General features: G+C 38.7%; 1 protein-coding gene across 6 annotated transcripts in view; it reads left to right on the top strand.

Moving 5' to 3' along the window:
• Positions 1 to 5,715, top strand: part of LOC306855512 (guided entry of tail-anchored proteins factor CAMLG-like) — a 7,345-nt gene extending 1,630 nt beyond the window's left edge. For 2 of the 6 annotated variants that reach the window (XM_079394269.1, XM_079394268.1), the window contains exons 2-4: positions 1 to 52; positions 126 to 212; positions 4,000 to 5,715. The exon at positions 1 to 52 is cut by the window's left edge. In XM_079394269.1, the coding sequence (XP_079250395.1) occupies positions 1 to 52; positions 126 to 212; positions 4,000 to 4,191 (331 nt within the window). In that variant the 3' untranslated portion in view covers positions 4,192 to 5,715. The remainder of the gene's footprint in view (positions 53 to 125; positions 213 to 3,999) is intronic. The other 4 variants (XM_079394270.1, XM_079394271.1, XR_013782944.1 and 1 more) reach the window with 3 other exon arrangements.
• Positions 5,716 to 16,072: the final 10,357 nt, after the last annotated feature.

Below are 16,072 nucleotides of genomic sequence, written 5' to 3'. Positions count from 1 at the left end.
CTGCAGCGTGGCTCTGGCCATCTTCGTGCGCATCTTCGTCTGCCAGTATCTGGTGAGTGCTGCGCAGACGCAGACGCAGACGTATGATTCTGCTCATCTTAACTCCGTCTCTTGTGTTTCTGCAGTCCATCTTCGCACCGTTCCTCACTCTGGAGCTGGGCTTCATGGGATTGCACAAATACTTCCCAAAGGTTTGTTTTGGCTCTGATAAAGTAAGTGAAGCTGTAAAACACTTTCCACAGATATTGTGCAGTGCTGTATTTGTCCAGTTTTTTCATGATGAACTGATCGTAGGATGAATATGTGAGTTTGATAACATCTTTCCAGTTAACCAGCCCCGCAAGGATTTCACACATTTACAATCTCAGAATTTCAACTGTGCAAAGCAATATTAGCTAATAGATCTCCATAAATCCTGCTGCTGTATTCCAGCGAATGTTAGAGTAAAGTGAGCAGAGATGTTTGTGTCCAAACTTTGTTTGTTTGTTTGTTTGTGACGCTTTGGATAAAAGCGTCAGATAAATGTAAATACCAAACTACACGAGAGATGCAGCTGCGCCAGAGATACAATGCTTTTTATTTTCGTGTGAGGGACTAAGTGAAAGTTTCTAGAGGTTAATGATGCTATTAAACTACTGTATGTAAAACTGAATATAATGTGTTTTGGGTAAGTTACAGCTAAAAATATTTTTCATAACTTTATTTTAAGGTGTCCTTGTTACACATTACATGTACTTATAATAATAGCAATAAATTATGCATAATTACATACAAGTAACCCTAACCCTAATCGTATGGTAAGTTGGGCAAAGACGTTAAGATGTCCGCATCTAAAGAAATGTACAAAAGTGATTTTATGTCCATAGAAAGCACATTAAATCTAAGTAAAGTGTCTACTTTTAAGCTTTCAAATAAATGTTTGGAGAATAAAATGTCAACATTTGGTTGAAATAATGTTACATTATCATTCAGTATAACACAATATTTATGTAAAAATTCAAACAACATGCTTATTCTGACTTGTACATATTAAAATATATAAAAGAATAGGGAGCATGTTAAATTTCATTGTGTTTTAAATGAGTAAAAAATTCTTACTGCCAAATGGGCAAAACTTAGGACAGTGGACAATTAAAAAAATGTAAAATTACAGCTAATTAGTATTTGGGGTGAAAGTAATTAGTCTTTTAATATGTCATAAATTGATTTTTGTTGTAAATATGCCTGACAAGATTGTTACACTGAATGATATTTTAGTGTCTGTCTTCTGTAAATCAGGGAGAAATATATGATATTTATGTTTTGCTCAGAAAAACAAAAACAAAATTGCAGTTAAATTTAAACGGAAAACTTTTTAATTTTGGGGGGAAAACAACAACAATTTAAAGCTGTAATACATTTTTTTACGTTTTTATGCTTAAACCCTTTTTAGTCTTTGACCCAAGTACATGTAGTTAATATTACTCAGTACTGAAATGTATAATTACACTGTAACAAGCACACCTTTGAAATAAGGGAAACATTAAGTGAAATAAATGTAAATATTTAAAAAAAGTTCAAATTACTTTATTTTGGCTAGTTGCCTTGGAAACATCTCTCATTTTTATTTAGTTTAACTTAAAGTATTTAAAAATCACTACAACTGAAACAAAAACAAATTACTTTTACTTACTTACTTACTTTTGTCATTTAGCTGACGCTTTTGTCCAAAGCGACTTACAAATAAGAAAAAGTAACTAAAACTAAAAGTTACAACTCTATAAATACTATATCATCTAAGTCGTGGCCTAATGGTTAGAGAGTCGGACTTGTAATCCAAAGGTTGTGGGTTCGAGACTCGGGCCGGCAGGGATTGTAGGTGGGGGGAGTGAATGTCCAGCGCTCTCTCCACCCTCAATACCACGACTGAGGTGCCCTTGAGCAAGACACCGAACCCCCAACTGCTCCCCGGGCGCCGCAGCATAAATGCTGCCCACTGCTCCGGGTGTGTGTTCACGGTGTGTGTGTGTGTTCACTGCTGTGTGTGTGTGTTCACGGTGTGTGTGTGTTCACTGCTGTGTGTGTGTTCACTGCTGTGTGTGTGTTCACGGTGTGTGTGTGTTCACGGTGTGTGTGTGTTCACGGTGTGTGTGTGTTCACGGTGTGTGTGTGTTCACTGCTGTGTGTGTGTTCACTGCTGTGTGTGTGTTCACGGTGTGTGTGTGTTCACGGTGTGTGTGTGTTCACGGTGTGTGTGTGTGTGTTCACGGTGTGTGTGTGTGTGTGTGTTCACGGTGTGTGTGTGTTCACTGCTGTGTGTGTGTTCACTGCTGTGTGTGTGTTCACTGGTGTGTGTGTGTGCACGTTGGATGGGTTAAATGCAGAGCACGAATTCCGAGTATGGGTCACCATACTTGGCTGAATGTCACTTCACTATATACCCACATATTTAAGAAAATAAAGAAATTAAATAAAATTGACACATGCATATAACAACATTTCAATAATAAACATATAAATGAAAAAACTAAAATAAAAAGCGATACTTCTATCCCTTGCCGGTGTCCCTGCCCGGTGGAGTCGCACGGTAGAGTTGATGGTCTTTACACTCTTCGGTCTTCACACTAAGAGGGCTTCACACGACGACTGCCGCGGTATAATAACCTTTTTTTATACCAATCCAACAAATCATCATTTCAATTCAGCTGGACCCACTTTCCTGTTTATCAACTAAAAATGGCCAAGCAAGTGCACACACTGACAAGATACGCGATACAGTACGAGACCAAACGCCATTTCAGCACCTCTCAACACAGTAAACAAAAATAAGCCACTTAAATTAAATTAAATTAAAACTATTAATTAATAAAAATTTATAAAAACTATAACAATATCTCAATGATACTAATATTATAACTGCCTTATAATGCCTGACTTTACCAGTAAATTAAATTTAAATAAATACATTATTTATCTATCTATGCATTTGTTTTAAAATAATGAGTTGATTACATCACTGATAATGTGCCATTATAAATTGTAAAAAAAAAAATCAATATTATAACAGTAGACTGATATAATTCAAACAAGAAATAATCATTTAAAACTAGTACTGTCAAATGATTAATCGTGATTAATCGCATCCAAAATAAAGGTTTTTGTTTACATAATATATGTGTGTTCTGTGTATATTTATATGCATATATAAATACACATACATATAGTATATATTTTGAAATATTTACATGTCTATATTTATGTTCATATAGTTTATATGATAAATATATTTAATATATAAAAAAAATTTTTTTTCTGAAATACAGTATTTACATGCATGTGTGTGTGTATTTATATATACATAATAAATATACACAGAACACACACATATATTATGTAAACAAAAACTTTTATTTTGGATGCAATTAATCACGATTAATCTTTTGACAGTACTAATTTCTTTATTCATTTCTTCTTTATTCATTTAGCTGACACTTTTATCCAAAGCGACTTACAATTGCTATATATGTCAGAGGTCGCACGCCTCTGGAGCAACTAGGGGTTAAGTGTCTTGCTCAGGGACACATTGGTGTCTCACAGTGGATTCGAACCTGGGTCTCTCACACCAAAGGCATGTGTCTTATCCACTGCGCCATCACCACCCCTAATTAAAACATTTCAAATGTACAGTCTATAATCAGGAGATTCTGTTTGTTCAGTGAAGCAGAATTCTGAGTATTTCTCTGCTGCTTTGAGTATGAGGGATCAGGATCTTAATTTCAGAGATGAATCAAAGATATGTAGAGGTAATTGTGCTCTCACTGGCACTGATTACACGAGAACATTATGATTATCGGTGGATTTCCTCTCCAGAACAACACAAAACTGCTCTGGGCTGTGAAGATCAGAACAGAAGTCTTGTGAAGTACTGATGGCCTGGAGAATCAGATTGTGTTTCTCAGTGTTTCTGTGAGACTGTGCTTCTCTGTAGACTCAGTGTTGTGTGTGTGGTCTGCTCCTCAGGTGGAGAAGAAGAGCAAGACGACGATGCTGACCGCTGCGCTCCTGCTGTCAGGGATCCCCGCTGAAGTCATCAGCCGCTCCATGGACACCTACAGGAAGATGAGCGACGTCTTCTCTGACCTCTGCGTCTACTTCTTCAGCTTCATCACGTGTCACGAGCTGCTGCTGCTCTTCGGCTGCGACGCGTCCTGAGGATCCAGCGCTATTCTTCTTCTGTTACCCATCAGGCCATGCGCAGCTCCTGCATCTCAGCCGCATACGATTCCTCATTTTAACATCCTCCTCCAATCTTATTTCATGTAGCGTTCATCAGTTAGAGATGTTCATGTTGACCGCTGTGAAACTAGTGAAGGTCCGAGCAGAGAGCCCTGATGCACTAATATCAGGCGAAACTCATGTCTGCATCGTATTTCATACCAAAACACGAAGAAAAAGAAAATCAAGCCTGTTTTTTTGAGCATTAAAGAATAATTCAGCTGAAAATGAACATTAGCTGAAAACATGTTCACCGTTAGACCATTCAAGATCAAGATGAGTTTGTTTCTGCATCAGGTTTGTATAAATGTGTCTCTGCATCAGTGTCTCAGCAATGGATGCTCTGCAGTGAATGGGTGCCGTCAGAATGAGAGTCCAAACAGCTGATAAAAACATCACTTCACAATAATCCACAAGTAATCCAGCCACATATTTGTTTAGAGCTGTTTTGGCTTGTAAATACTGTTTGATCTGTGCAGTTCTCTCCTGATTCAGACCAGAACACTTTTTCACTGGAGGAAGCGTTATTATGGACTCTATGCTATTTGAGTTAAAAGCGTCTTAATGCTGGATTTGTTTCAGTTTTTGTCTTCTCCAGATGTTAACTGATGGACTGGAGTGGTGTGGATTATTGTGATGATTTTATCAGCTGTTTGGACTCTCATTCTGACGGCACCCATTCACTGCAGAGCATCCATTGCTGAGACACTGATGCAGAGACATATTTCTACAAACCTGATGAAGAAACACACTCATCCTAATCTCGGATGAACTGAAGGTGAGCACATTTTAATTTTTAATTATTTCTGAATTATTCCTTCCAGTTGTTTCCCATCATGACATGATCCAGTTCACCCTCGTCCATCTTCTCATTTCTTTAATGTTGGAGTGGAATATGATGTAGGTTTCATGAGCTTTGCTCTTTTGTTGTTTGTCCAACCGTGACTCAACAAAACCAGCCTAATCTCACTAGATTTGTTAACAAAGTCTTGAGTTGATCACTAAGGGGACCCCAGATTCTCTTCTTTCCCTGCTGTGGTTCTGATCGGCTCTGCAGTCGTTCTTCATCGTGAGCTGATGTGAGTGTTTTTGTTTCACACTGCTCTTGTGTTTAGAGACGTTAGTGTTATAGAGCTGCTCAAACTTGAGTTTACCACACATTATTTTTGATCTGCATGATCTGAGATCTATTGATTTCTATTTAAGTTTATGTAAATGCTGTTATGTTCTGCCATTTTGGACGGGAGATTAACTTTATGGTTTGTAATTGATCCTCCAGTAGAGTTCTTTCTGATCATGTTTACATAATACTGTAACACTGATATCTAATCTATGACGGTGTTTTTGTTTTTCTCAGTAATATGAGATGAGGTATGAACTCTAATGATTGTAAAAATATATTTGATTACATACCGGTCAGAGGGAGAAGCTACTGCTAAAACAATAAAATCATCAGTGTGACCTTCTGACTGATCCATGTGTCTAAAATCCACAGAAGCGGAGAAACTTTGGGTTAAATGTTCGCTTAGTGCTCTTTTATTTATTGCCTTTTTTCTCTATCACATGTTTTAGTAATCATCCTAAATTAGACATCATTCAAAAGTTTAAACACTGTGAAAACACTTTTGAAACCGGACACCATGGAAGTCCTGCTGGAAATACTTTCATCAGGCTCCTCCCCCAGTGGGCGGGTTCAAGTGTCATATTACAAAATTTACCACAATTTTTTATAATCAACTTTTACTAATCTTGACAAAACACACATCTATAAGAAATGTCTGTGAGTCTCTAGATTCAATATTTGCTGGTTATTTTGTGATGGAAGTAATATTGTGACAGAAATGTATACATTTGTGACATTTTAAAAAGTTCAATGGAGTTTATCTGGTGGCTATTTTTGGTATAGCGGCTAAATAAAATCTCACGGGAACCTCTGTTTTTTTTTTATTTCAACTTCAAATTTGTAACATAGCTCAGTTGTACATATGACTTTGAGTATATAGCAAATATAGATTCCAAACTATTTTGTAATAAACTATTTTAAGTATAGTAAACATCCTTAGACCTCTTTAAAAAGACGAGCCAAAGTGTTAATGAATCACATCCATTTAAGTTCAGATTTGTATTTCACATCTATGTTCAGTTGAGAGGTTAAGAATATCTGTGAATCTGGAGGAAATAAACTGTTATGAGGAGATGAGGAGAGCAATGTGTGCAAAATAATAGAAGAATTTCTGCAATCAAGAGACTTTCCAGGAAGTTAGTCGTTTGGTCGACATTCAGATAAAGTAATAAAGGAACAAATCATGTTAACTCCTACTCCTGGTTTCACAGATGAGGTTTAAGCTAGTCCCAGACTAAAATGCATTTTTGAGCGGTCTAATCTGAAAATATCTTGCTCTGACATATCTTAAAACATGTCAGTGTCATTGTTCTGAGTCAGTATGCACACCTTAATGTTTTCTTTTAAGACATTTTTGTAAAAGTTGCTTATATCTTAATTTAACTAAAGCCTAGTCCTGGCTTAAAGCTAAGCCCTGTTTGTTTACATTAAACCTACTTAAAAATGTAGCTGAATTTCATATCAAAATAAGATGAGCAATTTTATAAAGTTATGAGTTAAAGCAATGTAAAAACAAGTTGCCATGATTTACTGATCATATAATTTATTTATTAGTGGGTGCTTGTCAAAGGCAAGGCACTCACTATTGTTATTGCTCATACTTATTATTTTCTTCTTCTTTATTCCGCCGAAAGTTTGTCATGTAACTCCTCCCGCAGCTTTTGTCACATGTAACATGCTAATCACTTCCTGGACATGCTACTACCATGCTAATCATGCTGAAAACATGTTAGGAAAATGCTAATCCTGCTAGTGACATGCTAGTATAATGCTAATCATGCTAGTAACATGTTAATCACTTGTTAATCATGCTAGAAACATGCTAATCATGCTGGAAACATGCCAGCGACATGCTAGCAACATGCGAATCACATGCTAAACATGCTAGTAACATGCTAATCATGTTAGAAACATGCTAGCAACATACTAATCATGTTAGCAACATGCTAATCATGTTAGAAACATGCTAACGACATGCTAGTAGCATGCTAATCATGCTAGCGACATGCTAATCATGCTAGAAACATGCTAGCGACATGCTAGTAACTTGCTAATCATCATTTCTGACAGACTAATGCCTTTAAAACATTCCAACTTTAAGCTTTTAAAACTACTTTAAACTTCAAACTATTTCAGACTGCAAATCATCAAACTTAAAACTTTTTTAAACTTTTCAAACTTTTTCAAACTTTCTGGTCCGGCTTTCTCAAGCCAACTTAAAGTTTGTCTCGACAAACTTTTTTATCTAGTTTTCTTCTTCTTTATTCCGCCGAAGGTTTGGCGCGTAACTCCTCCCGCAGCTTTTGTCACAGACCCACGAATGAGGCGTCAAACCGTGCGGATTATTCGGGAATGGTGTGCTATGACTTTTATAAGTGATCGGGGGTACAGTGTTCGCCCCAGGGGCGAAAAAGCGCCCGAAAAATCCTATAGACTTAACATTGCAACAAACTTTGACGAGTCATAGCTCAGAGCGAGGAATTCACAGAAACTTGAGATTTGCCACATTTGAAGAGACTGGCAGGCTCTGTAAGAATATACCTCACAATGGGGTAAAAGTTGCACTCCTGGGGGTCAGGAGCTGCCCAAAATTTCCCATTGACTTAACTATGGAGCAGGACGTCCCATGAAATGCATGCGTTTCACCTACTATGGTAAATTGCATAGGGATTTTGTATTGAACATAGCTCTGGATCACAGTGTCATAGAGACAAGGAGGCGGGCTCATTTTACTCAGACGACCAATCAATCTCTCAGGATCATTGTGAAGCTATCAAGCCACGCCCTAGCAACCATTTAGAGCACCTTAGCAACAAGTTCCATAGACATCCATTGAAAGAGATTAAAGGGATATCTCCGGACTGAATTGTCATAGAAACATGAAATACATGATTTATGAAAACAATTTCCAATCTGAAATGCATGATTTATGAAAATATCCATCTGAAACACATGATTTTTGAAAACAATTTCCATCTGAAATACATGATTTATCACAACGACTTATGAAAATGTCCATCTGAAATAGGGGTTAAATAAAATTTTTTTTTAAATCCAATACGGTTGTGCACTGTCCTTCCACTCTTTCTGGCCACTTTCCAGTCCAACTCGGGCCTGGTCCCATGCCCAGGGCCCACCATCCATCCGAGTTCCTTGACTTTCAGCAAATTGAATTATTTCTGGTTAAATTCACACATTCTCCTCTTTAATCATTTTTTTTTGCTTTAAGCATATAGACATGATGTTATCATGAATCTATGAAGGCCTCATTTGTACTGTGTAGAATCTCTATTTCAACTACCCATACTGACATTAATGTATCATGTCTAAAATAAATTTCCAAAATGTGTTTTATGAATTGTATTTATGAATCTACTACCTTTCTAAGGGTGTTTTATGAGGGGTATTCTTCAAAGGGTTAGATTTTAAGATATGCTTCGTAATTACTTTTCATTGAGAACAAAGAATCATGGGTTACCCATCATAATCCAGTTCAGGATTTGATCCGATCCAGTCATCCTCGGAATCCGGTCCGGGTTTTGCTCCAATCCAGGAGACCGCAGAATCCGGTCGTCCTCGGAATCCGGTCCGGGTTTTGCTCCAATCCAGGATACCGCAGAACCCGGTCATCCTCAAGATCCGGTCCGGGTTTTGCTCCAATCCAGGAGACCGCAGAATCCGGTCGTCCTCAGGATCCGGTCCGGGTTTTGCTCCAATCCAGGAGACCGCAGAATCCAGTCGTCCTCAGAATCAAGTCCAGGTTTTGCTCCAATCCAGGAGACCGCAGAATCCAGTCGTCCTCAGAATCCGGTCCAGGTTTTGCACCAATCCATGTACCCTTAGAATACAGTCCAGGGTTTGCTCCGATCCAGGAGCCATCAGAATCCAGGAGCACTCATCATTCTGAAATACATGATTTATGAAAATGCCCATCTGAAACACATGATTTTTTAAAACAATTTCCATCTGAAATACATGATTTTTGAAAATGATTTCCATCTGAAATATATGATTTATGAAAATGTCCATGTGAAACACGATTTATGAAAACAATTTCCAATGTGAAATACATGATTTATGAAAATGTCCATCTGAAACACATGATTTTGAAAACAATTTCCATCTGAAATACATGATTTTTGAAAATGATTTCCATCTGAAATACATGATTTATGAAAAAAATTTCCAATGTGAAATACATGATATATGAAAATATCAATCAGAAACACATGATTTTTTAAAAACAATTTCCATCTGAAATATATGGTTTATGACACCGATTTATGAAAATGTCCATCTGAAACAGGGTTAGGGGTTAAAAAAAAATTAAGACAAAGTCCAATTTCGGTTGTGCACTGTCCTTCCACTCCTTCTGGCCACTTTCCAGTCCCACTCGGGCCTGGTCCCACGCCCAGGGCCCACCATCCATCCGAGTTCCTTGACTTTCAGCAAACTGAATTATTTCTGGTTAAATTCACACATTCTCCTCTTTAATCATTTCTTTGATTTAAGCGTGCATACATGATCTTATCATGAATCTATGAAGGCCTCATTTGTACTGTGTAGAATCTCTATTTCATCTACCCATACTGACATTAATGTATCATGTCTAAAATAGATTTCCAAAATGTGTTTTATGAATTGTATTTATGAATCTACTATGTTTCTAAGGGTCTTTTAATGAGGGCTATTCTTCAAAGGGTTAGATTCTAAGATATGCTTCGTAATTACTTTTCATTGAGAACAAAGAATCATGGGTTAGCCATCATAATCCAGTTCAGGATTTGATCCGATCCAGTCGTCCTCAGAATCCGGTCCAGGTTTTGCTCCAATCCAGGAGACCGCGGAATCCGGTCGTCCTCAGAATCCGGTTCGGGTTTTGCTCCAATCCAGGATACCGCAGAATCCGGTCGTCCTCAGAATCCGGTCCGGGTTTTGCTCCAATCCAGGAGACCGCAGAATCCGGTCGTCCTTAGGATCCGGTCCGGGTTTTGCTCTAATCCAGGATACCGCAGAATCCGGTCGTCCTCAGAATCCGGTCCGGGTTTTGCTCCAATCCAGGATACCGCAGAATCCGGTCGTCCTTAGGATCCGGTCCGGGTTTTGCTCCAATCCAGGATACCGCAGAATCCGGTCGTCCTCAAGATCCGGTCCTGGTTTTTCTCCAATCCAGGATACCGCAGAATCCGGTCGTCCTTAGGATCCGGTCCGGGTTTTGCTCCAATCCAGGATACCGCAGAATCCGGTCGTCCTCAAGATCCGGTCCTGGTTTTGCTCCAATCCAGGAGACCGCAGAATCCGGTCGTCCTCAGGATCCGGTCCGGGTTTTGCTCCAATCCAGGATACCGCAGAATCCGGTCATCCTCAGGATCCGGTCCGGGTTTTGCTCCAATCCATGTACCCTTAGAATACAGTCCAGGGTTTGCTCCGATCCAGGAGCCATCAGAATCCAGGAGCACTCATCATTCTGAAATACATGATTTATGAAAATGTCCATCTGAAACACATGATTTTTTAAAACAATTTCCATCTGAAATACATGATTTTTGAAAATGATTTCCATCTGAAATACATGATTTATGAAAATGTCCATGTGAAACACGATTTATGAAAACAATTTGCAATGTGAAATACATGATATATGAAAATGTCCATCTGAAACACATGATTTTGAAAACAATTTCCATCTGAAATACATGATTTTTGAAAATGATTTCCATCTGAAATACATGATTTATGAAAAATATTTCCAATGTGAAATACATGATATATGAAAATGTCAATCAGAAACACATGATTTTTTAAAAAAAATTTCCATCTGAAATATATGGTTTATGACACCGATTTATGAAAATGTCCATCTGAAACAGGGTTAGGGGTTAAAAAGAAATTAAAACAAAGTCCAATTTCGGTTGTGCACTGTCCTTCCACTCCTTCTGGCCACTTTCCAGTCCCACTCGGGCCTAGTCCCACGCCCAGGGCCCACCATCCATCCGAGTTCCTTGACTTTCAGCAAACTGAATTATTTCTAGTTAAATTCACACATTCTCCTCTTTAATCATTTCTTTGCTTTAAGCGTGCATACATGATCTTATCATGAATCTATGAAGGCCTCATTTGTACTGTGTAGAATCTCTATTTCATCTACCCATACTGACATTAATGTATCATGTCTAAAATAGATTTCCAAAATGTGTTTTATGAATTGTATTTATGAATCTACTATGTTTCTAAGGGTCTTTTAATGATGGCTATTCTTCAAAGGGTTAGATTCTAAGATATGCTTCGTAATTACTTTTCATTGAGAACAAAGAATCATGGGTTAGCCATCATAATCCAGTTCAGGATTTGATCCGATCCAGTCGTCCTCAGAATCCGGTCCAGGTATTGCTCCAATCCCGGAGACCGCAGAATGCGGTCGTCCTCAGAATCAGGTTAGGGCTTAAAAAAAAATTAAAACAAAGTCCAATTCCGATCGTCCGCAGAATCCGGTCCGGGTTTTCCTCCAATCCAGAATACCGCAGAATCCGGTCGTCCTGAAAATCCGGTCTGGGTTTTGCTCCAGTACATGATTTATGAAAATGTCCATCTGAAACACATGATTTTTGAAAACGATTTCCATCTGAAATATATGGTTTATGACAACGATTTATGAAAATGTCCATCTGAAACAGGGTTAGGGCTTAAAAAAAAAAAGGCCAATTCCGGTCGTCCTGAGAATCCGGTCCGGGTTTTGCTCCAATCCAGGATACTGCAGAATCCGGTCGTCCTGAGAATCCGGTCCGGGTTTTGCTCCAATCCAGGATACCGCAGAATCCGGTCGTCCTCGGAATCCGGTCCGGGTTTTGCTCCAATCCAGGAGACCGCAGAATCCGGTTTTCCTCGGAATCCGGTCCGGGTTTTGCTCCAATCCAGGATACTGCAGAATCCGGTCTTCTTCGGATTCCGGTCCGGGTTTTGCTCCAATCCAGGAGACCGTAGAATCCGGTCGTCCTCGGAATCCGGTCCGGGTTTTGCTCCAATCCAGGAGACCGCAGAATCCGCTCGTGCTCAGAATCCGGTCCGGGTTTTGCTCCAATCCAGAAGACCGAAGAATCCGGTCGTCCTGAGAATCCGGTCCAGGATTTGCTCCAATACATGATTTATGAAAATGTCCATCTGAAACACATGATTTTTTAAAACAATTTCAATTTGAAATACATGATTTTTGAGAATTATTTCCTTCTGAAATACATGATTTTTTAAAATCCGGTCTGGGTTTTGCTCCAGTACATGATTCATGAAAATGTCCATCTGAAACAAATGATTTTTGAAAACGATTTCCATCTGAAATATATGGTTTATGACAACGATTTATGAAAATGTCCATCTGAAAAAAGGGTTAGGGCTTAAAAAAAAAAAAAAAAAAAAAGTCAAATTCCGGTCGTCCTCAGAATCCGGTCCGGGTTTTGCTCCAATCCAGAAGACCGAAGAATCCGGTCGTCCTGAGAATCCGGTCCAGGATTTGCTCCAATACATGATTTATGAAAATGTCCATCTGAAGCACATGATTTTTTAAAACATTTTCAATTTGAAATACATGATTTTTGAGAATTATTTCCTTCTGAAATACATGATTTTTTAAAACAATTTCCAATGTGAAATACATGATTTATGAAAATGTCCATCTGAAACACATGATTTAAAAAAAAAATTCCATCTGAAATACATGATTCATGAAAATGTCCATCTGAAACACATGATTTTTGAAAACAATTTCCATCTGAAATATATGGTTTATGACAACGATTTATGAAAATGTCCATCTGAAACAGGGTTAGGGCTTTAAAAAAAAATTAAAACAAAGTCCAATTACGATCGTCCGCAGAATCCGGTCCGGGTTTTCCTCCAATCTAGAATACCGCAGAATCCGGTCGTCCTGAAAATCCGGTCTGGGTTTTGCTCCAGTACATGATTTATGAAAATGTCCATCTGAAACACATGATTTTTTAAAACAATTTCCAATGTCAAATATATGATTTATGAAAATGTCCATCTGAAACACATGATTTTTTAAAACAATTTCCAATGTCAAATATATGATTTATGAAAATGTCCATCTGAAACACATGATTTAAAAAAAGAATTCCATCTGAAATACATGATTCATGAAAATGTCCATCTGAAACACATGATTTTTGAAAACAATTTCCATCTGAAATATATGGTTTATGACAACGATTTATGAAAATGTCCATCTGAAACAGGGTTAGGGCTTAAAAAAAAATTAAAACAAAGTCCAATTACGATCGTCCGCAGAATCCGGTCCGGGTTTTCCTCCAATCCAGAATACCGCAGAATCCGGTCGTCCTGAAAATCCGGTCTGGGTTTTGCTCCAGTACATGATTTATGAAAATGTCCATCTGAAACACATGATTTTTTTAAAACAATTTCCAATGTGAAATACATGATTTATGAAAATGTCCATTTGAAACACATGATTTAAAAAAAGAATTCCATCTGAAATACATGATTCATGAAAATGTCCATCTGAAACACATGATTTTTGAAAACGATTTCCATCTGAAATATATGGTTTATGACAACGATTTATGAAAATGTCCATCTGAAACAGGGTTAGGGCTTAAAAAAAAAAAAAAAAAAAAGTCCAATTCCGGTCGTCCTCAGAATCCGGTCCGGGTTTTGCTCCAATCCAGGATACCGCAGAATCCGGTCGTCCTGAGAATCCGGTCCGGGTTTTGCTCCAATCCAGGATACCGCAGAATCCGGTCGTCCTGAGAATCCGGTCCGGGTTTTGCTCCAATCCAGGATACCGCAGAATCCGGTCGTCCTGAGAATCCGGTCCGGGTTTTGCTCCAATCCAGGATACCGCAGAATCCGGTCGTCCTGTGAATCCGGTCCGGGTTTTGCTCCAATCCAGGATACCGCAGAATCCGGTCGTCCTCGGATTCCGGTCCGGGTTTTGCGCCAATCCAGGAGACCGCAGAATCCGGTTTTCCTCGGAATCCGGTCCGGGTTTTGCTCCAATCCAGGATACCGCAGAATCCGGTCTTCTTCGGATTCCGGTCCGGGTTTTGCTCCAATCCAGGAGACCGTAGAATCCGGTCGTCCTCGGAATCCGGTCCGGGTTTTGCTCCAATCCAGGAGACCGCAGAATCCGCTCGTGCTCAGAATCCGGTCCGGGTTTTGCTCCAATCCAGAAGACCGAAGAATCCGGTCGTCCTGAGAATCCGGTCCAGGATTTGCTCCAATACATGATTTATGAAAATGTCCATCTGAAACACATGATTTTTTAAAACAATTTCAATTTGAAATACATGATTTTTGAGAATTATTTCCTTCTGAAATACATGATTTTTTAAAATCCGGTCTGGGTTTTGCTCCAGTACATGATTCATGAAAATGTCCATCTGAAACAAATGATTTTTGAAAACGATTTCCATCTGAAATATATGGTTTATGACAACGATTTATGAAAATGTCCATCTGAAAAAAGGGTTAGGGCTTAAAAAAAAAAAAAAAAAAAAAGTCCAATTCCGGTCGTCCTCAGAATCCGGTCCGGGTTTTGCTCCAATCCAGAAGACCGAAGAATCCGGTCGTCCTGAGAATCCGGTCCAGGATTTGCTCCAATACATGATTTATGAAAATGTCCATCTGAAGCACATGATTTTTTAAAACATTTTCAATTTGAAATACATGATTTTTGAGAATTATTTCCTTCTGAAATACATGATTTTTTAAAACAATTTCCAATGTGAAATACATGATTTATGAAAATGTCCATCTGAAACACATGATTTAAAAAAAAAATTCCATCTGAAATACATGATTCATGAAAATGTCCATCTGAAACACATGATTTTTGAAAACAATTTCCATCTGAAATATATGGTTTATGACAACGATTTATGAAAATGTCCATCTGAAACAGGGTTAGGGCTTTAAAAAAAAATTAAAACAAAGTCCAATTACGATCGTCCGCAGAATCCGGTCCGGGTTTTCCTCCAATCCAGAATACCGCAGAATCCGGTCGTCCTGAAAATCCGGTCTGGGTTTTGCTCCAGTACATGATTTATGAAAATGTCCATCTGAAACACATGATTTTTTAAAACAATTTCCAATGTCAAATATATGATTTATGAAAATGTCCATCTGAAACACATGATTTAAAAAAAGAATTCCATCTGAAATACATGATTCATGAAAATGTCCATCTGAAACACATGATTTTTGAAAACAATTTCCATCTGAAATATATGGTTTATGACAACGATTTATGAAAATGTCCATCTGAAACAGGGTTAGGGCTTAAAAAAAAAAAAAAAAAAAGTCCAATTCCGGTCGTCCTCAGAATCCGGTCCGGGTTTTGCTCCAATCCAGGATACCGCAGAATCCGGTCGTCCTGAGAATCCGGTCCGGGTTTTGCTCCAATCCAGGATACCGCAGAATCCGGTCGTCCTGAGAATCCGGTCCGGGTTTTGCTCCAATCCAGGATACCGCAGAATCCGGTCGTCCTGAGAATCCGGTCCGGGTTTTGCTCCAATCCAGGATACCGCAGAATCCGGTCGTCCTGTGAATCCGGTCCGGGTTTTGCTCCAATCCAGGATACCGCAGAATCCGGTCGTCCTCGGATTCCGGTCCGGGTTTTGCGCCAATCCAGGAGACCGCAGAATCCGGTTTTCCTCGGAATCCGGT

Source organism: Barbus barbus (genome assembly GCF_936440315.1).
Source record: "Barbus barbus genome assembly, chromosome: 36".
Taxonomy (NCBI): Eukaryota; Metazoa; Chordata; class Actinopteri; order Cypriniformes; family Cyprinidae; genus Barbus; species Barbus barbus.
The sequence above is the reverse complement of the archived record's forward strand: the minus strand, read 5'-3'. Positions and strand labels throughout refer to the sequence as shown.